This window comes from Lynx rufus, unplaced genomic scaffold, assembly GCF_022079265.1.
Source record: "Lynx rufus isolate CCGP_SWC_20201006 ecotype Redwood Valley unplaced genomic scaffold, mLynRuf1.p SCAF_4, whole genome shotgun sequence".
Classification (NCBI taxonomy): Eukaryota; Metazoa; Chordata; class Mammalia; order Carnivora; family Felidae; genus Lynx; species Lynx rufus.
This window is the reverse complement of record NW_025814856.1, coordinates 8,297,752-8,321,354: the sequence shown is the minus strand read 5'-3', so window position 1 is coordinate 8,321,354 and position 23,603 is coordinate 8,297,752. Positions and strand designations below refer to the sequence as shown.

The 23,603-nt window shown below is 56.3% G+C and overlaps 1 protein-coding gene across 1 annotated transcript; it reads right to left on the bottom strand.

Moving 5' to 3' along the window:
• Positions 1–227: 227 nt before the first annotated feature.
• Positions 228–23,092, bottom strand: MAST1 (microtubule associated serine/threonine kinase 1). Its single transcript, XM_047095544.1, has 26 exons — positions 23,010–23,092; positions 21,308–21,396; positions 20,762–20,837; positions 18,803–18,881; positions 16,792–16,952; positions 16,525–16,600; positions 16,146–16,355; positions 13,858–13,959; positions 13,637–13,769; positions 13,491–13,558; positions 10,484–10,569; positions 10,186–10,394; positions 7,058–7,196; positions 6,806–6,938; positions 6,504–6,669; positions 6,301–6,402; positions 6,027–6,149; positions 5,438–5,547; positions 4,640–4,818; positions 4,303–4,550; positions 3,763–3,969; positions 3,318–3,547; positions 2,988–3,110; positions 2,733–2,869; positions 1,628–1,815; positions 228–1,524 (listed from the first exon to the last, which is right to left on the bottom strand). Exons 1-26 carry the CDS (start codon positions 23,090–23,092, stop codon positions 266–268), a joined length of 4,716 nt encoding a protein of 1,571 aa, XP_046951500.1. The 3' UTR covers positions 228–265.
• Between the last annotated feature and the right edge of the window lie 511 nt (positions 23,093–23,603).

Genomic DNA, 23,603 nt, shown 5'->3' with positions numbered 1-23,603 from the left:
GGGGGCAGCTGGCACATAAGTGAGACCCGAAGCGGGACCACAAGGACGGGTCCACCCAAGACTCACCTCTCCTCTTTTTGGTAACCAGGCCTGGAATTCCGTCCCTCAAGACGCACACAGGCAAGGGGGCTAAAACCCGATGTCTTGCCCCGCCAGGGGAGGTGGGGTGAGCCCCAGAAAGCTCACACAGCACAGACACACTTTATTTATATGTGTACATATGTATACAGGTGGCTGTACAGAGCAGAGCCAGCGGCCCCCTGGGCTACGGGCCTGGGGGCGTGGGGCAGGGCGCACCTTTTTTGGTCAGGCCTGCTGGGGGCATAGCGTCAGCAGGGCACCGGGAGGTCAGCCCCGCCTCAGGCTTGGTGGCTGGGGCCGAGAGGGAAGCGGGTGGAGCTGGGGGCCCTGCACTGCTGGACCCATTCTTTGTGGAGGCTAGGGAGGGGGCCTGGGGATCTGGGGAGAGTTTGGGGGAGGTGGGCTTGGAGCGAGGCCCGCTCAGCGTGGTCCGCTCCTCCACCACCTCCAGCACCCAGCACTCCCGACCCCGGGGGACCTCAGGTGCCGGAGGTGCCAGGGACGTGGATTCCTGCAACCCCTTGGAGTCTGCACCAGGAGGCTGGGGCGTCCCGGCCTTGGCCCCGGGACGCACAGGCTCTACGACAATTGGCACCGGGGGTGTGCCCGCCTCACCCGAACTGCTGCGCCTGCCGGTCTCATGTTCCTGCACCGGGCTCAGCGCGGCCTTTGCCACAGCCCTGGCCACCCCACCCGCTCCATCCTCTGTCTGCACGCTCTGGTGCCGTGTGCCGCTGGCATCCCGCTCCAGGGTCCGGCCCCCGGGAGTTGTCGCACGGGGTGGGGTGCAGGCCTCGGCACCCCCGGGGGACTCCTTCTCCTTACTGGACGCCGGCGGCCTCGGGGCGCCCTCGGGCAGCAGCGGGTCCGCGCCCAAGCTCAGGGGCGACTCTTGGCGGCCCAGGCGACGAACGGCGACCTGCCGGGGTGCGCCAGGACCCTCGACGGGGGGCGTCTCGCCGTCAGATTCAGCGAGGCTATGTAGCGCCAGCTCGCCGTGAAAGTCCTTGCGGAAATCCGGGTGGCCGACCTCTAGGCTGTGTTTGCGCAGTGCGCCCTTCTTGTCCGCGCCCAGCGAGGCTCCCAGCTTCTCCGCCGACTGCACGCGTTTGAGGAGAGGCGAGCGCGGGGGCTCTGCACTCTTGGGGCGCGGGCGCACCACCGGCGGCGACGAGTGCAGCTTCGCAGGGAAGCTCTGCGTCGTGTGCGAGCTGCCCACCGTGTGGCCTGGCAGCGGCGGCGGCGACGCCTGTGTCGGGGACGGCGTGTGCGCCAGCGGCGACAGCGGGATGTTGCCAGCCGACTTGCAGCGCGCAGAGCGGTACTGGCGGTGCAATTTCGGCGACAGGCCGTGCAGCGTGCTGGGTCGGATGTGGTGCGACGCCGACGACGCTGGCGAGTTGGGCGTGCTCGAGGCCGGCGAGCTGCTCTGGGAGGAGGCGCCTGCGGACGGGCGAGAGGGGCTGGAGCGCGCGGAGGGAACCGCCAGGGCACAGCCCCGCCACCCTTCGCCGCCTGGCCCGCCGCGCGCAGGCGCAGAGCGTACCTAGGTAGGCGGAGTCGGGCGTGGAGCGGTAGCTGTGGGTAGGCGAGCGTGCAGGCAGCCCGTGCGTGGGCGAGCCCGGGAGGCTGTCGCTGGACGAGAGCGACCGATTCAGCGACGACAGCGAGCGGCTAGTGTGCAGCAGGTTTGACTGCTTTGTGATCTTGCGGAAGAGGGAGCTGCGCTTCTTGCTGGGGGACAAAGAGGGGGCCACCTACCCTTCACCAAATTCCGGGACTCCCGGCTTCTCCCACTTCAGGGCCGCACGACCGCCCACCCTTCCTGGCCCCTCCCTTCCCAGCTGCAACCCACCAATCAGAACCAAAAGAACTTTCCTGGCCGCGGGTCCCATTAGGCTCCTCCCGCCTCAGGCTCCACCCATTCCTTCCTGGACGCCCCCACCCCAAGCGAGGAAAACGCTCCTCAAGACCAACTTTAAAAAAAACAACAAACAAAAAAACCCCAACTTTTTTCTGGCCCGCCCACCTCTCTAGCTCCTCTGTCTCCAGCTACAGTCCACCTAACAGGGCTGGGAGAAATTCTCCTGACCCAATTTTGTTTAGCTCCTCACTCGAATCCCCCCTCAACGACGCGTCCAGGACAAACTCACTGATCGAAACACGACATTCTCCCGGCCCCGCCCACCTCTCCTAGCTCCTCCTACCTAGAAAGGAAGAAATTACCTCCCTTGGCCCAGTCTTGCCTAGCGTGCTCATTTCACCTAGAAATCCCTTCTAACAGCCCTCCCAGCCGTCTAAATATATCCAACAGGTCAGGACCATCCCCTAGATGGTCTCCTCTTTAGTTGACAAGTGCTGGCGCTGCCCACCTTCCAAGACGCCCCCACAAGGTTTTCTTCCCAACCCGGAAACCTGGCACAGCTTCCTTCCCTGGCTTCTGCCACTTGCCCAGCTCTTCTTTCTCTGTCCTCTTGTTTTTGCCGCATGGCCTCGACCGGCCACTTTTCCTGGCCACTTCCCTCCTCAGGTCCCCACCACCTCCCACCTTAGCCCCGCCCACTGCACACACACACACACACACACACGCGCGCGCGGGTTTCCTCGGCCCGCTGTTTAGAGACCTGCCCACTGCACTTGGCCCCACTCACCTCTCCTGGCCCTCCTTGGCAGAGGGCCGCTTGTTCCTCCTAGCCATTTTGGCTTTGTAGCTGCTGCGCCGGGCAGGGCCAATGCGAATGGAGGTATTTTCGAAGGGTGTTGTAGTCACTGCTACCTTATTGCCACTCTGGGGGTCAGAAAGGGGGAAGTGCTCTGCTGGAGGCTGCTCAAGCAGCTCCAGTTCCCCAAGATCTCTTCACCCTTCCCCCACCCTCCGGGCAGGGTGCTCCCTCCCTTGCACTCACCTTAAGGATCAGCTCGACGACCTCAGGATGCACCATGCCGTGCACAGGCTCTCCGTTCACGTGGGTGATGAGGTCACCAGCACAAAGCCCTGCTTCCTGGGCTGGGCCCCCCTCTTCCACGTGCTGGGGACAGGACACCCCGTAGGGGTAGGGTCACAGGATTGGTAACAAAGAAAGCTCCCTGAGCTTCTTGCCCCAGACACCTAGCTCTGCGTGCGCAACAATCCTCGTCTACAGTTTGAGCAGTCCCTCATCCCCGGGGTGGGGGGGACTTCTCTCCACCCACCCACCCCTCATCTTGGGACATAGACTCCAAGCACGAGCGCTCACCCAGACGATGTGATGAACACTGTAGACATCTGAGTCACCCATGTAGACGCGAATGGCACGCAGCGTGAAGCCGTACTTCTTGCCAGAGCGTTGGATGGTGATGGGGGAGCGGAGCCCACTGACAGCCGGTGAGTAGTCCCGGCTGGGTGAGGAGTCCCGTGAGGATGGGTTAGAGGAGAGAGATCGTGGGGACATGGGGCTGGCCAGGGGTGAGCTTCCATGGGGGTCCACTGCAGACACAGAGCCATGGTCAGAGATTGGGGCCGACTCAAGACACATCTCTCCCTGTATCTGCTCCTCCTTCCTCCCAAGTCAAAGTCCCGGGGTTCTCATTGGTCCATCCCAGAGCCAATCATTGTGGACAGGGAAAATACAGTGTTTTCATCGGCCTATCCTGGCACAAATGGAGACAGCCCCTCCCCTGCTATGTGGAACCCAAGGTCACCTGCAGGAATCATGACGGACAAAGCAGTGGCCGAAGCTGACTTGATGACTTTGCCCCCAGTTCGAGAAGGCCTCTTCTCTACTGCGGGGTCTCCTGACAGCTGCTGGTGCCGCGCCCGGCGCAGAACCAGGTCATTGGTGGCCCTAGGGCCTGATGAGTCCCCATCCTTCGAGGGTGGGCAGAGGTCACCTGGGCGTGGGCGGTCAGCTGCAACAGAACAAGTGGGTTAGGGGCCAGTCCAAGGCCCCGGACTTCTGCGAGCTGTTCCCTCTGCCTGGAATGCTCTTCCCACTTCTCTCTCTTACTTGTGAGTTTCATGAAAGCAGGTGACATACCCATTTAGCACAGCTCCTGATACACAGAAGTGCTCAAATACATTTGTGGACTGAGAATGGAACACGAGGTGTTCCCCATGTTGATGAGAATCCCAGGCTGGAGTGTGAAGAGTGGGTGAGATCTTGTATAAACAGCACCACGCTCACTGAATGCTCAATATATGGTCACTGGGGAACTGGGGAAGGCGGCGAAGGGGACACTCACTGGCCTCGGGGTCCCCAGCGCTGGGGGTGCCGTCCCCTTGAACCGCCTCTTTGGCGGCTCGTGCATCCAGCGAGCCTGGGGGGTCGGAGCTGGGCCGGGGAGGCCTGCGCATCCGGGCCTCATCCTCGTCCTCTTGAGGGGCGCTGAAGCGGCTGGGCTCTAACAGTGCAGAGAAACGGCGGCGCGCGCCCAGCGGGGGACTGGCCTCCCCTTCTAGGAAGCTGGCCTCAGAAGCCGAGAAACGCTTGCTGCTGGAAGGGGTGGGGGTGGGGGGGGGTGTCAGAGGAGACACGCCCCTTTGGGCCCCGTCCCCAACCCCGTTCCGGTCCCTGCTCACATCTCCGGGGAGCCCCCTCTCCAGGTCTTCTCGCGCAGGGTCAGGCCTCCCAGGCCCTCCCGCTTGCCGGCCGCCTTGTCCTCTGGGCCCTTAGCGCTGGGCTCCCGCTTGCCGGGCCCCGCTGCCGCCACGGGGGTCTTGGGCTCGTGCTGCGACAGTTGCTCCATACTGCTATACACCTGCAAGGGCAGACGCTGGGTGGCGGGAGGCAGGTCCGGCCCCAGGTCCCGCCTTCGCTCTCGGACCAATGCGCTTCCCGCTGCCGGACCCGCCCAAACTACGCTGCACCTGCCCACGGCCGGGCTCCGCTCAGTTCTGGGAAGTACCCCGGCCACCTACAACTCAATTCAGGCCCCGCTCCACGGTTAGGCCCTGACCCGCCCGTGCCCTCAAGAATCTGTTCTTGCCCCACCTTCCTAGGCTTCACACAATTATGTCTACTCTCGTCCAGGCGAGGCCTGCACCCCCTTCCGCTCTTTCCCCAGGCGAGATCTTCTTGCCCAGCCTTGCCCCCGCCCCCACTGCGCATCCTCCCAGGCCCCAGGTCCTGACCCCGCCCCATTCAGAACTAACCCAGCCCCACCGTGGGCTTCCTTTCTACGACTGTCCGGGTTCCCGTTAGATTCCACTGGAGGCCACGGGGCAGTCCCAAGACCCCCGTGCTGCCGCCCCCGAAAGCCTTATCGCTCCCGGATCTCTTACCCCCTCAGTGGCTTCCCCGGCTCGAGACCTGGGTCCCCACCACCATTGGCCCCGGCCCCCCGGGTCTCACCCACCCCTAGCCCAGCCTCGGCCCACCTTGCTGAAGCGCGGCGAGCAAGAGGAGAACTGGCGTATTTCCACGGGCTCCTCTTCTGTGGTGTCGTCCTCATCATAGGAATTCACGTGATGATACCTGTCTGAGCGGGCTGAGGATTGGGGGGTGGGCCATAACCGCAGGCAAGGGTCCACTCCTCAGATCAGACACAACCCCCACACCCCGCCGGAACAGGCCTGCAGGCCTCTGCCCCACTCCCCGGTCGGACTCAGGCCCCTCCCCCAAGCTGGGGCCCAGCCCCACTCTCAGAGGCTCCAGAGAAGCCACACCTCCAGATCCCACCTTCAACCCCGGGCCCTACCTCATTCTGGGTCCTAGCACCCCCCACTGGACCGGTCCCGGAGCAGGCCCAGCTTGAGAACTCCTCCCACTCCAGGACCCATCCCTACCCCGGCCTCTTTTCTTACCCTCTTCTCAGGCTGAGCCCCACCTCTACGCCAGGCCAAGCCTCCCAGCAATGCACACCCCCACCACAACCTCAGCCCTCTCGTCTGGGAGGTCCTCCAGCCAGCTGGGGTCCCTGCCCAGGCTCTCTCACCTCACCGGATCCCGCCCCCTGTCCCTGCTCACTGTCGAAGTAGCTGGTGTCATCCTCGGACTCCAGGTGCGGGATGAACTCGGCCTTCTGCCTCAGCAGTCCTGTCCAGTCCAGGTCTCGAAAGAAACTGTGCTGCTTCACCTCAAAGGCACCACCTGGGGAGGGAGCAGGTGGAGTGGGGAGGGGAGGGGGTCCCGGAGGGGCTGAAGGCCAGCCCAGCAGACAGCCCCAGACCTTGGCCCTGGGAGTCCTGCTCTCTGACAGCGGCCCCCCGCCCTCAGTTTCTCTGAAAAGCAGACTCCTCACCTGCCCCGAGCCGGACCAGGGGGTTGGTCTGCAGGAGGCTGGATATCAGGAGCTGGGCATCCGAGGGCAGGGCCTCGTCCCCCTCTGGCCACAGGATGTCATCTGCAGAAAAGGCGGGCCTGGGGGTCACTTTTTGGAGTCTACGAGGCCTTGGGCTGGCCCATGACCCCGCGCCCCCACCTGCCCACCACGGAGGCACGCACCGCTGATGACCTGTCCGAAGAGTTCTTCGGGCGTGTCTCCAAAGAAGGGTACGCAGCCCACCAGGAACTCATAGAGAATGATGCCCATGGCCCACCAGTCCACCGGCTTGCCATAGCCCTGGCGCAGGATGACCTCGGGTGCGATGTACTCTGGGGTCCCACACACCTGGGGGCAGGCCGTCAGCCTGCGCCCTGGCCGCAGGAGGGGCCTCGAGGGAGATCCGAGCCCCCCACCAGGCCCTGGGCCCCGCGGTTCTGTCGGGTCACTCCACCCACGGTGACCCCCATGCCCGCACACACACCTGTTTGTCCAGGAACTCCCGGGCGTCCTTCTCAATGTGGCCTTCATACAGGTTGGTGGTGAGGCTCATAAGCCCCATCTTGGAGAGGCCAAAATCCGTGAGCTTGATGTGCCCCATAGAGGTGATGAGTAGGCTGCAATGGGTGGGGGGAGGGGAGGGTCTCAGAAATGAGGCCCAAGTCCACTCCTGGCCCTCCCATGCCGCGGCTTCCCGACCAGCAGGGAGGAAGTGATGGGAAGGGCCAAGGCTCACTTGTCAGGCTTGAGGTCGCGGTGAACGATGCCGTAGTTGTGCAAATACTCCAGAGCCAGCACCGTCTCGGCAAAGTACATGCGCGCCATCTCCACAGGCAGCGCCCCGATGTTCTTCAGCAGGGTGGCGCAGTCCCCCCCTGTGGGGGAAGGAGTTGGCCCGTGTGAAGAGCGAGGCACCCTCAGCCTAGAGCTGAGCCCTCAACAAGCACCGTAACATCAAGTCCTCACCTCACAAGGCTCCCATTTCACAGCTAAGGAGGACTGAGGCTCAGAGAGGGGCCTCCCTCTCCCCGGATCACAGGGGGAGTGCCCTCTACCAGGCTTCTCTCCTCCTCTTAGCCATCCTCCAAAGTTAATATGATCAGCTGATTTCACAGGGGAGGGGACTGAGACTCAGAGAGAGGTTGGGTCGCGCAAGGAGTCGACGGTGGAGGATAGATCTGGCCAGTACAAAAGCCTGACTGTTGTTTTTTTTTTTTCTAAGATTTTATTTTTCAGTAATTTCTACACCCAACATGGATGGGGCTCGAACTCATGACTCCAAGATCAAAGGTCACATACTCTTCCAACTGAGCCAGCCAGGCACCCCAAGTCTGCCTGCTTATTGACTGAATCTGGAAGCATATGGCTCTTGATCTCCTGGAGTCTGAATCTTGATGGTCTGGGGCCTTAAAATGTAGATTCCTGGCCCCCACCAGATTTACTGTAAACAGCATTCGTATTTTGGTCTCCTAAGATCCGTTCCTGCTCCCTGTTACAAAGGCTGGGGTTTCTTCCAGGCGCAGCAGCCAGACCAGCATGTAACCCAAGTTGCTTCAGTGAGTCAGTCCCCGACTGACTTCCCCTTCTATTTTCACAAAGATTGCTGATCTCATAGAACGTAAACTGGGATCGGCTGGATAGCAACTCTGCTACATCAGAGCCTGTCTAGAGGGAAGTCTACACGTGGAAGAACAGGGTCAAGAGACGAAGAGATTCCTGATGACATAGTTTGAGCACCCAGATACAGCCATTCCTGAAGGTGCCATGATTTTTTTTTAATCACAAGTCAACAACTTCCTCCCTCCCTCCCTTCCTTCCTTTGTTCCTTCCTTCCTTCCTTCCTTCCTTCCTTCGTTCCTTCCTTCCAGCTTGAGCCAGGTTTAGCTGGGTGTCAGAAACTGACAAATCAGACTCCCTGAGGGTGGGGCCCAGGAATCTGCATTTGGCCACAACCTCAGGGAATCCTGACACACACTGATGCTGAGAACCAAGTGGAATGACTTCCAAATGAGACTTTGGGGCCGGGCCACACTCAGGGGCCGCAGGACCTTAAACTTGTGCGGTCACCTCCCTCTTGGTCTCCTTGCCTCTGCCCTCACTGCAGCAGCTGAATGGATATTTTAAAACATAAATCGGATCACATCCACTCTGTTTAAGACCTCACGGCTAATGTCTGTTGCACCTGGAATGAAATCCAATGCCATTGGGGGCTCTGCAAGGCCCTGCATGCCCGGCCCCGTCACCTGTCGATCTCCCCCGCCCCGCCCCGCCCCTCTCCCCGTGGCTTCGCTCACTTGGCTCTAGCTTCCCTGGCCTCTCACCGCTCCTCCAAATCCAGACACCTTCTCACTTAAGAGACTTTGTGCTTGGGTTTCCTCTTCCAGGCCCCTGCCTCTTTGAGCCTTATGGTCCCTGATGCCATCCTCGCTGTATGAAATCACCTGGCCTCCTCTGTCTTGTTTTGCTTGTTTATTGTCTGTCTGCACAGACCAAAATGTAACCTTCATGGGGGGAGAGGTGTGCCTGTCTGGGTCCCAACTGCCACCAGCGCCTAGTGCAGCATGTGGCATGAGGAAAACGAAGAGGGGACATCTGTTGGGTGAATGGATGGTTGACTAAGGCTTGGGGGGCAGCATAGAGACCCTGCGTGTCCTAATAACCACAGGATGTGTGTTTCGGGCAATGGATGAATTAATATTTGGGTGAATATAAGCATGGATGGGTGGATAAGCAGGTGAAAAAATACACTGGTGGCTGGATGGACAGAGAGTAAACAGATGGGTGGATACATGGATGGATAAATTGTGGAAGAACAGAAGGAGAGAGCCAGGTAGGATAAGGTGGCTGCTAGAATACAGTTGTGGATGGATCGATAAAAATATGGATAGCAAATGGATGGATGGACAATGAAATAGGTGCATAAATATCGGTGGATAAATGAGTGTCGAATAATGGTGGGTGAATAAATGGATGGGTGAGTGAATGGCTCGATGTATAAAAAGACGGATACAGGGGCGCCTGGGTGGCGCAGTCGGTTAAGTGTCCGACATCAGCCAGGTCACGATCTCGCGGTCCGTGAGTTCGAGCCCTGCGTCAGGCTCTGGGCTGATGGCTCGGAGCCTGGAGCCTGTTTCCGATTCTGTGTCTCCCTCTCTCTCTGCCCCTCCCCCGTTCATGCTCTCTCTCTGTCCCAAAAATAAAAATAAACGTTGAAAAAAAAATTAAAAAAAAAAAAAAGACGGATACATGAAAATAGATGTGCAAGGCCAAGAGCGAACCCTAGTATAAACTAGAGACTTCAGTTAATAATCACCTATCCTCGTTGGTTCAATTGTAACAAATGCGCCACAGGAAGACAGCGGGTAAATCGTAGAGGAAACTGGGAGGAAAGGGGGTTATGTGGGAACTCGATGTACTTTCCAGTCAGTTTTTCTGTAAACCTAATATTCTCTAAAACATGAGCTCTAATAATCTTTTAGAATAGATGTAATGGCTAACAGATGGATGGATGGGCAAACAGAGGGATAATCAAATGGGTGTATGAATGGGATGGACGGATGGATGGATGGATGGATGGACGGATGGATGGATGGATAGACAGATGGATGATGGATGGGTGGGTGGTGGATGGGTAATTGGATGGATGTACTTATACTGAGTGAAACCAAAGCAGATAGATAGAGAAACCAATATGCGGCTAGATATAAACAGATGAGATGGGTAATCAATGACTGGATAGATAAATAGGTGGATAAACATACAAGTGGATAGGCAGTTAGGTAACTGAGGCTCAGACAGGCCACTGAGCAACTGTGACCAGCGTGCATCCCCCCATCTTCCCTGCAGTCCCACGGGCAGCCACACCTTCCACGTATTCCATGACCATGCAGAGGTGGCGCCGGGTCTCAAAGGAGCAGAACATGCCGACCACAAAGGGGTTCTCGGCGAAGGTGAGTATATCCCGCTCCACAAAGGCCTGCTGGATCTGGTTGCGCAAGATCAGGTTCTGTTTGTTTATCTTCTTCATCGCGAAGCGCTGCCTCGTCTCTCGGTGCCGCACCAGGTAGACAGCGCTGCAGGGGGAGAGAGCGAGGACCGGCCATCACCTCCGAGACACCCGGCCTCCGCCACCCTCCCCCCGCCAGAGCCCCGGGTGGCTCACCCGTAGGCACCATTGCTTATGAGCTTGATGGTCTCGAAGTCATTCTCTCCGGGTGGTTTCTTAGCCTTGGTGGTGGCGCTGCGGCCCTGCAGGGGAAAAAGGGAGACCACCACCGCCATCATCATAAGACTAGAACTCTTATCGTCCCATTTTACACGTGAGGAATCTGCGGCACAGGGAGGGTGTGGACGGATCCTTCGTCAAGTGCCACAGTGAAGGAGTAACAAAGTCAGGACTGGAACCTGATACTGACTCTGAAGCTATATTCCTAACTTTTTTCCACTAGGAAAGAAGCCTACGAAATAATCACTTTCATATACAAAAAGCTACCAGAAATCAATAACAAAAAGCCCACCAATGGAAGAGAAAATACAGACAAGATATGTGAACTACAATTAGAGCTCTTAACCATATGAAAAGATGCTGAACCTCACATATAGTGGCCGAAGAGCAAATCAAAACTCCCCCAAGATACAGTTTTTCACCTAGCAGACTGGCCAAAAGGATGCAAAAAGCTGACACCCTCTGGGTGAAGCTGTGTTGGAACAGGTACTTTTACGCCTTCCTATCGGGTGTGTAAAATGGTACAACCTCCCTGCAAGGTACTCTGGCCTATAAAAAGAAGTATAAGTGCATGTTCCCTTTGATCCAGTAATTTCATTTTCGAATTATTGCTACAGATATGCATGTGAAAAATTACATATGTATCACCTCGCTCATTGCAAGATTGGAAACAACCCATATGTTCATCTTTAGGAAACCGGTTAAATAAACACATGAGAGGCATCTGCGTAAAGGAATACTGTGCCACTGTTAAACAGAAAGGAATCGCTCAGTACACTGATTCAGTATTTTATTAAGTGGGGGGAAAAAAGCAAGGAGCAAAATGTACTGTAAGTTTTTTGGCAAAATAGAGCTATCTAATCGTATTTAGGGGGTGCTCAGTAGCACATATACTAATATTTGGGGGGATATAGGTCAATGGGGGGACAAGAGTGGGTGTAAGATATTTCTCTGTACACCTTTTGTGAAAATTGTTTATTTTTCTTTGGGACAAAGAGATTTATCCCGTAAGTATTTCACAAAAATGTGTGACATGAAAATGTTAAATTTGTATGCTCCTAAGAACGTAGTCTAAAAACATCTGACCCAAAACTTGACAGAATTACAGGAAGAAATTGCTCAAAACAAGGATTTAACACATATTTCTCAGAAACGATTAGATTAACCAGGCCAAAAAAAAAAAAAAAAGAAGAAGAAGAAGAAGCAAAAAAGAATAGGGACGTGGAAGATTTGAATCACTCAATTGACAAGTTTGATTGAATGAAATAGGTAGAATCCTACAAACAACAATTAAAGATAAATACCTTTTTAGAGTTTTAGAGTTTTGAGTGATGTCATTCCATTACCTATTCAAAAAATTAAACAAATGGCATGCATAGTGAGATTCTGTTCAATATATATATAAAGGAAAGATGTGCGTGTGTGATGTGTGTGAATTCATAGACACAATTGAAACAAAGGTTACGAATTCAAATGCCTTAAGGGGCCAGGCGGGGGGGGGGGGGCGGGCAGGGGGGGCACCATGCATGACTGAGGGGGCAAGTGCCCCATATCCTAGGGGCAAGCGCCCCCACTTAGGGCCAGCTGGCTCCACCACGGTGTTATCAGAACTTCCAATTTTTCAAAAGAAGGCCCAAACCCAGACTGTGAGTCAAGATCTTCTCATCTCTAGATTTTGCTGCAGTTTGAAAAAACAAAAACAAACAAACAAACAAACAGAGCAGTGCCGAGTCCAGAGAAAGCGCATGTGCGGCCACTAGAGCTGGCAGTGTCACAGAAGGAACATCTGTCAAAGCGTGGCCGGCTTAGAGGTGGGATCACGGCAGTTTTCCCTATGTTAAGTGGCTAATGCAGAGACATCCAACCGACTCAAAACCCCACGCGGGGTTCCTCACGATCCATATGGATCAATTCTGCTCCTGGCTGTGTACCCAGAAGGACTGAAACGGTTAGACACACATGTCCACGGCAGCACTTTCACTTTCAGACAGCAGCCAAAAGACGGGAACAACCCCAATGTCCACCAAGAGACAAAGGATAAGCAAATGCAGAAGACCCGTCCAATGGAATACGACTCAGCCATAAAAAGGAACCAAGCGCTGATTCATGTCACGACATGGATAAACCTTGGAAACATTGTGCCGGGCACAAAAGGCCACAGAGTGAAAGTAAATCTATATGAAATATCCAGAAATATATATGAAATACACATTGAGGCCAACTATGAAATTTACATGAAATATCCAGAATGGGCAAATCTGTAGTGTCCCAATGCAGAGGTTGCCAGGAGGGTGGGGGGTGGCGGGGCAGGGAGAGTGGGAAGTAACTGCTTAATGGGTATATGGTTTCCTCTGGGGGTAACGAAAATGTTCCAGAGCTAGGTAGAGGTGAGGGTTAGGGTTAGGGTTATACCTTATTGTGAATATACTAAAACCCACTGAATTGTTCATTTTAAAATGAATGCTTAAGGGGCGCCTGGGTGGCGCAGTCAGTTAAGCATCCTACTTCAGCTCGGGTCATGATCTCGCGGTCCGTGAGTTCAAGCCCCGAGTCGGGCTCTGGGCTGATGGCTCAGAGCCTGGAGCCTGCTTCCGATTCTGTGTCTCCCTCTCTATCTGCCCCTCCCCCATTCATGCTCTGTCTCTGTCTCAAAAATAAATAAACATTAAAAAAATTTAAAAAAATAAAATAAAAATAAAATGAATGCTTAAAATGGTACGTTTTAGGTACCATGGGTACATGGTTGGATTATGTGTATTTTACCATGAAAAGAGAAAAGGCCCACGGAGGAATGGCGATGATTAACCCAGTTCACAGATGGGGAAACTGAGGCTTGGACCACGGACCAAGAGATCCACCCAGCCTGAGGACACAGAGCCAGGAGGTGAGCCCTGGCCTGTCCTGCCGGAACCAGAGTGCTGACCGCTGGCCCTCTTGGCCTTACCTCAGAGAGGTCGTCCTGCTCCGGTGTATTGGAACCACCGCTGTCCTGTTCCTCCAGGTGCACCACGTCTAGGAAGGGGCTGAGTGTGAGCGGAGGCTGGGGTCCGGGTGGGTTCACCCCAGCCCCCTGCACCCACCAGCCAGCACCTGGAAAGGGGTCACGGGTGAGGCCCAGCTGGCGGATGATGTAGCGGGGGATGTCAGTCTTGACAAGGTGGCCTTCCTTGGCGTGGCCCTCCGCCGCCTCCAGCAAGTGGTAGAACTCCTCGGGGTTGAATTCCTGGGGCAGGGCAGCAGCAGGCTCAGGGTGGGCTCCAACCCTCCCCCAAACCCTACCCGTTCCCCCCCCCCACGCCCAGTCCCCTCACCAGGCACTCCAGAAGCCTCGCGGGGCGCGAGATGATGATGAGCAGCTTCTTGACCAGCTGGGTGACGAAGGCAACCTCCATGCTCTCTGAGCGTTCATAGGCCTGGGGCGGCGGGCACAGTGGGGGTAGGTTTCACAGGTGCCCGGCTTCAGCCAGGCCCCTCTCCCCACCCCAGTGGGTGCACACTGTTGCTGTTGTCCCATTTTACACGTGAGAAAACTGAGGCTCGGCCCACACGGTAAAAAAGAATGACAATGACGGTAGCCAATGTTGTCCTAAAACCTTCTCTCGTTCATCTTCAAAACAGCCTATGTTCCAGGCCAAGTTAGAATCCCTCCACCCCGGGCATGCTTTCCCCTCCTGTCCCTGTGTGGCTACCTGATCCGTGTCTAAAGTCGCACCCCACCTCCTGGCTGTGCCCTCAATCATCATTAATGACCGTACTCTGCTTTTCCTGTCTTCTATCCCATGAATCCCCTTCTACCAGGCCATATGTTAATTTCTCTATCGTGTCTATCAAGGCCAAGACCAGGGTGAGGCAATGAGGCCCTCACCCTGAAGCCAAAAATCTCAGTCTTGAAGGTAACTAAGATTTTAATGCAGTATGTGAAAAAAGCATGCAAAAAAAAAAATCCATGATAAGCAAAATAACAAAATTTAAGGGAGGATAGGATCTATTAGGGTTGTCCTGAGCCACACTGGAGCTTGAAGCAAAAGGGAGGAAGTGTGTGGGAATCTGTACATGTTTTCTCAGTGATTAACAGCTTTAATAAAAATATTGTTGATGATTAAAACCAGAAAAGTAAAATTCTAACAAATTCTGGTTTGATTATAAATAAAATACTCGAAATAATGTTAAGTTTTAATATACCCACTTTTCAATTTTTCCAATAATTACTTTAATATCCTGAGGGGGGGGAGATTAAATACTTGTCTCATCCCAGTCCCAGCCCTGATGCTTTTCATTTATCTTCTGACTCTCCTTACTAGAATGTCAGCTTCCTGAGGGCAGGGACTTTTGTTCGTTTTATTTCCAGGGAATTCTCCAGCTTCTAGGCCAGTGGGAGGCCTGGAACAGGTGCTTAATAAATATTTGTGGAATTAATGAGTGAGCAAATTCCCTTTTTATAGCAGAAGGACTGAGGCACAGAGAGGTTAAGTGACTTGGCAAAGGCTCCACAGTAAGTGATGAGCTGGATGTGAATCTGGGCCATTTGGTCTGTGCTCTCTCTGATGATGAATCCCATAAGTCAACGTACTGCCCTTCAGGTCAGAGTGGGCGCCTGGAGCCCGAAGCCCCGTATTCTGGTCTTTGTGCCCTTATCCAACGTCATTCCCTCAAGACAGTACAGTCACTTGGCTTCTGTGCTCCTAGAATTTCCCAGATTGCCTTCTCACCTCAGGGCCTTTGCATGTGCTGTTCACCCTGCTCGGCACACATTCCCCCCAGCACTTCTCATAACTGTCACTTCCTCATTATTCTTGTCCCAACTTCAATGTCATCTCCTCTGGGGAGGCCTTCTGGACCTAACAAGGGAGTCCTTGACACTCCATCTGATTGCCCTGTTCTATTTGCTTCAGAGCCCTAAGCATCAGGTGAAATCACCAAATACTTTGATCTGTTTCCATGTTTCCTATTCACCTTCCACATTAGAATATCAGCCCCAAGAGGGCAGGGATATTTCTCTAGTTTGTTCACTGTTGGGTTCCCACTGCCCCAGCACACAGTAGTTGCTTAATAAATGCTACCCACTGTCATTGAGTTAAGTGGGGGTATCATCTTGTTTACTTTCATTCATTCATCCATGGAACCAAAATTTATTAATCACCTACTGTGTGCAGGACACCGTGCCAGGCATCAGGGCCGCAGCAATGAACAGACAACCTCATCATCCACCCGTGGGACTGACATTTGAGCAAGTGAGACAAAAAATAAGATAAAGAAAAATACACAGGAGGACGGAAAGGGCTAAGTGCTAAGGAGAAAACTAAAGAGACAAGAGACGGTGGGTCGTGGGTTTGACATTTTAAATAAGGGGGTCTAGACGCCACCTGAGATGCTGATATTTGAGTAAAGACCTGAAGGAGGTGAGGGAGGTTAAGTCCCTGCCTCCCCCACCACTCCAGACGAGCACCACGTCCTTGCACTGGGGACCACGTCTTTCTCTCCCACCCCTGAAGTTCCACGGCGGCGCCCGGCACGTGGTAGGCGCCCTCTGAACGGAAGTGGGGTGAAAGAAGGCGTCGGGCCTGACCGAGCCAGCGCCCCCCGAAACACACACACTCACATCCTGCAGCAGCTTCTCCAGGTTCTCCTGCAACTCGTAGAAGTACACGGTGGTGATGAGGCCGTCGCGGGACTTGGTCAGGCAGTCCCGGGCCAGCTCGATGATCTGGTGGTGGATGAAGCTGAGCACGCCGTCGGCCAGCGGCAGCACGCTGTCAGGTTCGTAGGCACGGGCGAAGTCGCGCAGCTTCTCCTCCATCTGCGCGGTGGCCTGCGAGGGGGACAGAGGGCCGGGGTGCCGGCGCGGGGCTGCGCCCGGAGGCTGTGGCCGCCGGGAGCCTGCGCTGCGCGCGCCGGCCACCAGGGGGCGCGCGGAGCTAAGGCGAGCGAGGGCTCCCGCCGCCCGGGCCTCCCCGCGGCCGCCCCCCGCCCCGCCTCACCTTCGGGAACCTCTCCTTGTAGACATGGTTCATCATCACGATCTCGTTGTCGTAGGAAGAGGGGGAGCGCCCGGGGCTGCGGGGAGAAAAGCCCATCCTGTGTAGCCCCCAACCTCCGAAAGCAGCCAGGTGTTAGATCCCACCCCCGCTCCCCCGTAAAACTTCAGCCATCGTGCTGTAACCCGTTTAATCGCGTGGGCAGAGGTCTCACAGTACACAACCCCCCCCCGACCATCAACTTGGGGTGGAGGGAGGTTATCTACCCACCTGAGGCTCCGCGAGCGGGGCCGCACTGCAGGAGAGCGGCGGCCACCATCTTCGTCTGTGATGCTCTCGGTGCTGCCGAAGTGTTTGGAAAGGAAGTGGAGCTCATCCACGGTGGGCTGGTAGGGCAGCTGGTGCAGGCGCTCCTGGGAGGAGCAGGAAGACTGGGGGGAGGAGCGGGGCCGGGGTCAGAGCCACCGCAGTCCCCCCACAGCTCGCGACCCTGGGCTGGGACTCCTGGGGCTGACGGGCCACTGGGCAGGGTCGGGATCAGGACCTGGTTTATGATCCTTGGATCCCAGGGTCCAGGTTGGGACTCCTGGAGATAGACAGGGGGGACAGGGACAGACACGGATGCGAACTGTGACACACACAGATGTGGCCAGTGGGAGCCTGTTAAAGCCTGAATCAAGTCATATCCCTCGGCTGTTCAGAACGCTCTGTGGCTCCCACCTTACTCAGTATGGACCCTGAAGTCCTCCTCAAGACCCACAACATCCTGCAAGATCTGGTCCTGTCTCCCTGCCATCACCTCCGCCCACTCTCCCCATCAGTTACTCGGTCCAGCTGCACAGGCCTCCTGGATGGTCCTTGAACAAGCCAGGCACACTCCTGCCTCAGGGCCTTTGCACTGAGGGGCCTATGCTCCCTCTGTCAGGAGCACATCACTATAGATCACTCCTCCTTTACATCTTTGCTTAAATGTCACCCCTGTGGGTGACATTCACCCATCTGAACACACATCCCTCACCCCCTATCCCTGCCTTATCTTGTTTCTTTTTGCTGTATTTATCTCCTGACTTACTATATCTTTATTATTAATTTGTATTGCTGCCTGCTCCTTGAGGGCAGAGACTTGGCTCTCCTTGGTCCCGAGTCAGGGTCTAGCACGCAGTCGGGCAAACACAGACCCGCAGATATCAGTGGAGAAACACAAAGATATCCACTTGATTCTGCAGGCAGAAGGGTCTTTTGAAACATTACATCACTCACTCCCCATCCCACCGGTATCTATTAAAATAATTTTTTCAACGCACATAACATATGATCTACAGAACCACAATGTCAAATAGCTCAGGCTGAAATTTTAGTAAAATTTAATATAAAGCAAAAAAAAAAAAAAGCCTTTGTATGGCTTCCCATCACATTTAGAAGAAGATCCACCACCCTGCGCTGGCTGAGAAGCCCCAGCATGACCAGGGTCACTGCCTACCTCACCCTCGTTCCTCCACTTCCACCCCAGTTGTTGAGGTTATTTTCAACTTTCAAATGCAACAAGTTCTCTGTTGCCTTTGGGAGTTTGCACATGCTGTTCCCTGGTCCTCTTCGTGAAACACCCCTCCTTTCCTTCCTCCACCTGCCAAACTCCTACTGATCCTTTGTCTTGGCTTCAATTCCACCTCTTCCAGGAAGCCTTCCTTGACCCTCCCCCCCCCCCAGCTGAGTCAGGTGCTCCCTCCTGTTATCACCTTACCTGGTGCCACTCCCAGAACAGCTCCAACACCCTGTATTGTAAATATCTTCTTACTGGTCTGTCTCCCCTCATGAGGGCTGCATGAATCCTTGGATCCTGGCCCACCTTATAGAGCCCACCCACCGTATGACAGCCAGTCACAGGATAAATGTCTGCTGAACATCATACCAATGGATGGATGAGTGGACCAGAGACACAGGCAGAAAGGGGGGCAGGTGGAGAGAGACTTTGGGTATTGCGGTGGTTGAGCAAATGCACTCTGGGGGAAGAGTGTGCTGGCCCCGGCCAGCTGAGACCCTTGGCAAGTGGTTCGACCCGTGAGCCTTAATACCATTATCTGTAAAATAAGTCGGGATAGGCAGGACCCCCAAGAAGATAGGCTGAGGGTGGAGAACAGGGCTTTCAAGGGGACCTGTAACTTGCCAATAGATGGACGGGTGATACCTTGGAAAACTAGAGAAACCCAAAACCCTCATTAAGGCCAGCGCAACTGCTGGCCTGGGTGAGGGCTCCCGCCCACTCGCCCACCTGCCGACTCACCGAGACGGTGGAACTGGGTGTGTTGGTGCCATAGCCGGACGAAGGAAGTGAAGCCAGAGACCAACGGCGTCCGTCCGCCCTGGAACCCAGCCAAGATGCTCAGAGGCTGCTAGGCCCCACTGGTTCCCCCCTCCCCGTCCTCAGGGTGTGAGGGAAGCTACTGGCTACCACTAGGGTAGGGGCCGGGGGTATATCTGTGCTCTACGATTCCGAAAGGCCCTCAGAGCCACAGAGGTAAGGAGGAAGTCTTCCAGCCGGGCACCAGGGACCTGGAGCAAAGATCAGGAACCCCCAAAGCTGCCCCCATGATAAAGTGCTCAGACTGAGGCCACTTGAGCCTTCTCGGAGAAGAAGGGCCCCTCTTTTTCAAATACACACGCTGCCACATCGTCCCACATCTGCTCACTCACACACAGATATGGTCACTCCCACGGCCACACCCGCTAGTGTTAGTGTGACTCGTGTGGTTGAGATCACACACTGACAATCATACACCTTCACGCATGACTCCTCAACACGGACACACACACAACCCCTGACCAGTACACGGGCCCCAATCGCACGCTTCCCTACACGAACACACCATCACGCCTGCACACACACACGTACACGCACACACACACGAACACGTACACGTAGAGATGGAGTACTCACACTCTGAAACAAAGACGCACACTCCCTCACACACGTTCTACTCTGCCACGTTCGCACAGACACATTCGAGAACGCTCACGCACTCAGTCACACATTCAAACTCCCACGCAGCCACACATTCATTCACACTCCCACCAGATTGCACACTCACATGGAAACGTACTTGGAAGGGCATGCTCTCTCACGCATTCACACACATTTACAAATGCACAGGGATACCTTCACACACGCTCACACTTGCACGCTGATGCACGCCCCCGTGGGCATATGTGTGGGCAGGGCCGCCTCACACGACCACAATCTCACAAGCCTACATTCACACATCCACATCAGCACAAAGATTGCATATGACAGGGACACACACTCCCAGGCATTAGCCTCCCTCCGGGGGGCGGGGCCCTCCTAGCCCACCCACCATGCAAGCGACCAGATCAGGTTCCAATCTTAGAGCCCTTTTCTGGCTCCCTAATGCCTTCAGCCGAATTCCGCAGCCAAGGGGATCTCTCCGCAGCCACCCCAGGGAGGCATCCTCTGTCCCCACAGTCCTGCGTGACTTCCACACGACAGCCTTCACCAGTCTTTGCAGTGATCTGCGTTCTCTGGCCGGCCACCCCAACTCAACCCCGAGGACAAAGACTGTCATTCACCCCTTATGCTCAGTTCCCAGCTCGCACCACGTGTTCAGACAACGTTTTTAGAATGAATAAAGTTCAAAGAAAAAGAATCCCGCCCAAACATCCTGGTGACTCCCAGAAGTTTCTCCAAAACGCATCGGAGGAATCTCTCTGCCTCCCCCAATTTCGCCAAAGGCCCCAAGAAAATTCATTAGTGACATTCTAGAAACCCTCAAAGATCCCCGTAGGGAAACCTATGATTGCTCCTCTCGGGCCCTGGAGAAATAGCTCTAGGTGCCCTTTCTCACGTTGGAGACCAAAGTCCCTCAATGGGCATCTTGCAGTCTGCGCTTGCGCACTTCATCTCCGTTCCCTGTCCTGTTGCTATGGAAACGCCCGGCCTGGAGCTAGAGGCTGGGGAGACTGAGACCCTGGGCTCAGAGCGCACGCGCTTTCGCTCCGCGGCAAAGGAAGTCCCACTCCCCCTTTGATTCCGAATAGGCGGTTGGCCCCGCCTTCTCATAGGCCCCGCCCCCAAGGCCTGGCGCTTATTCCCGCTGGGACGCTGGGGCACTCTGCGGGTCCCTCAGGCCCCGCCTCAGGTGTAATTAGGAGGGGAACAGATGGCGGCCCAGACGGTGGTTGGGGAGGGTCCGGCCAGGGTTCTAGGGCCCTGGGGAGAGGGACTCACCTTCGGGAGGAGGCAAACGAGAAGTGGGCGGGGGTGTTGGGGGAGAAGTTGCGGGGGCTGTCCAGGGGACTGCTACCTGTAGCGGAAAGAGGGGGGTCTTAAAGCTTGGTATGGGAGGCAATCCCACCAGGCCGCTCAATCCCCAAAGCGGGTTGCCAACAGCAGCCCTTCCCCTGTTTAGTCTCGTCCCACCCACGTATGAGTGGACCACGCCCCCTTAGCTGTAGCCCCGCCTCTCTAGACTGTTTTGGTTATGGAGTCAGCCCAGCCCCCCTTCAGGCCGATTCTGTCTACATCTGAGATGGCCCCGCCCTTCAGGTATGGTACCGCCCCTCAACCCCAGCCTCTTCACAGTCTTGCTCCGCCTGGGCCTCCGCCCACAAAGGCCCCTTCAGCCGATTGACCACTGCCGCACAAGATGGCCCCGCCCTTTGCCCAATCTGGGTCCTCCTCTGTTCAGTCTCCGCCCAATCGTGCGGCACGGACACGCCCCTACCCCGTAGCCACGCCTCCTCTAGTCTGGTCCGCACCCACCACCTGTCTCACCCAGGTGTCCAGGCAGTGGGGAGTGGGGTCGCGGCAGCGTGGGCGAAGTGCTGGTCAGGATGAGGCTTTTCCGGTTACTGGTGCGGCAGCTGCGGGGAAGGCGAGGCAAGGGGACCGGGCCGGGCCGCAGCCCAGTGAGTTTGTGAACCCAACCAGCCAGCCACCTTCCCATCTCAGATCCCCGCCTGTCTCCCGTCTGTGTGTGCTTGGAGGTGCCCCCAGAGGATTGCTCGGAGGAGGAGGTGATGGAGGCCTAGGCAGGGCTGCGTATGGGAAGGGATGTGCGTGTGGCACGTGCGTGCAAAATTACCTGTGTGGATCATGTGTGACCATGGGGGGCACGGCGTCAGTCATGGAATGATAGGAGCGTATATTGTCTTGGGGGCTGTGCGTGACATCCTCTGTGTGTATCCACGTGTGGCGCCCAGTGTGTGAGTTCAGCACTGGGTTGGGTTTACCTTATGTGATAGGACCTGTACCTTTTGCGTCTGTGTGAAACAGTGTGCCATGCCACTTGCCCGTGACTAGATGTGCCATTGTGTGTTAGAGCGCTGCGTGCATGACTTTTGCTACATGTGTCTGTGTCTTTGTGAGGCGTTCTAAGTCTGTGTGATACCCTGCCCTTGTGTATGTGTGTGACATTCCCCATGTGTGTCCACGGGTGGCATCTACTGTGTGTGAGTTTCATACCCTGTGAGCCTGCCACCATGTGTGACATTCCCTGGATGAGTCTTCTCTATGATGCGGTGTGATACTGTGTATCTCTCCGTCTCTGCGAGAGTCCCTGTGTCATTTATACTGGCATCTGTGTAACACCGCATGTGATAAGCTTAGGTGATATCATGTGCTGTGACATTCTTGGGTGCATAGATGTCATTGCCATACATGTGTCTGTGTGCGTCCTGGATGCCATAATCGTGTGTGTGTATCGTCATGCATGTGACATCTTCCTAGATGTACACACACAACACTGTACCTGTTGGGCTGTTCATCTGTGTGTGACGCTGGGGGTGCCCCCGTGTGTCTGGGTGGGCATGACTCTGACCTACGGCCACTGTATGCGTGATGGCTCCAGGGTGTATCTGGGCCACTCGGGCTGTAATGTGTGCATGTGTGTGACATCATGTCCTACGTGACGCTCTGTGTCACTATTTTCCGGCTGAGGCTGTGTTCTTGGTGGGGGGTAGTTTGTGCTATGATAAAGCCCCCCCCCTTTCCTTCTGCCCCTCAGGATCCCAGATTGTGAAGAGGGAGCCCCCAGCCCCTCCATTCCCCTCACCCCCTGCCACAGTGACTGAGCACATTAGCGAGGCCAAGAACACGCGGCATGGGGGCGGGGGGAGGCCAGGCTGCGGCTATTGTTCCGAGGGTGCCAAGTCCCCCACCCTCCCCTTCTTCCCCTACCCCCACTGGGTTGCCGGAGCCCGCAGCGCCAGCAGACAAAGGCGCCGCAACACCCCCCCCCCACCAACAACCGGCGCAGCCTCCTCCCCCCTGCAGCGGTCCTCGCCGGCGCACAGTGCCCCCAGTCTCGGCCCACACTGTCCCCCAATTCAGCCCCATCCCCTGCAGAAGGCGCCGCACGGGCACCTCTGGCGCAGCTGGACCGGGTGCAGCATCCCGGGCCCCGCCCTGCGGCAGCGGCCGGAGGGGCGGCTTTAGTGGGGAGGGCCGGGTCAGGGTCTGAGGGATGGGGTTCTACCTCTTGGTGCGACGGAACATACTGCCGCCAGGGAAGGAGGGCATCGAGAAATTGGAAAGCGCTGTCCAGAGGGAGTCAGACATGACCCGGCGGCGGCGACATGGTGGCAGGTGCGGCAGTGGCGGCGGCGGCGCGGGGAGCGAGCGCGCGGGGCGGAGGCTGGAGCCGCAGCGGGCAGGGGAGGGCGGGGGAAGGGAGGGCCGTGCCGCTGCCGCCCGCCAGGAGGGGGCGCTGCTGCTCACCAGCGCTCCAGGCCCCGCCCGCGCGCGCGCGCCTGGCGCCCCCACCCGGACTCGAAAAGGGGCGGCCGGCCCTGCGCATCTCTCCCCAAGGCTCACCTGCTGCTTTTCCGGGGCAGAGGCAAATCCTTCTAGAAGGCAAGGGGGCAAAAGGATAGAGGTCAGAGTGGACCAGCAGCTGCTGCCTGCAAGCCCTGTCACCCCCTGGAGCGGCAAAAGTTGGGTGGGACAAGCTACTCATCAGCATCCTCACCCACACCTACGTTATGCACGGAGGGCGGGGCTCTTTGGGGGAGAGGGTACCAGAGTGATTTCTCTCCCGACCCCAGACACCAGCAGAGCCCAATGTAGGACT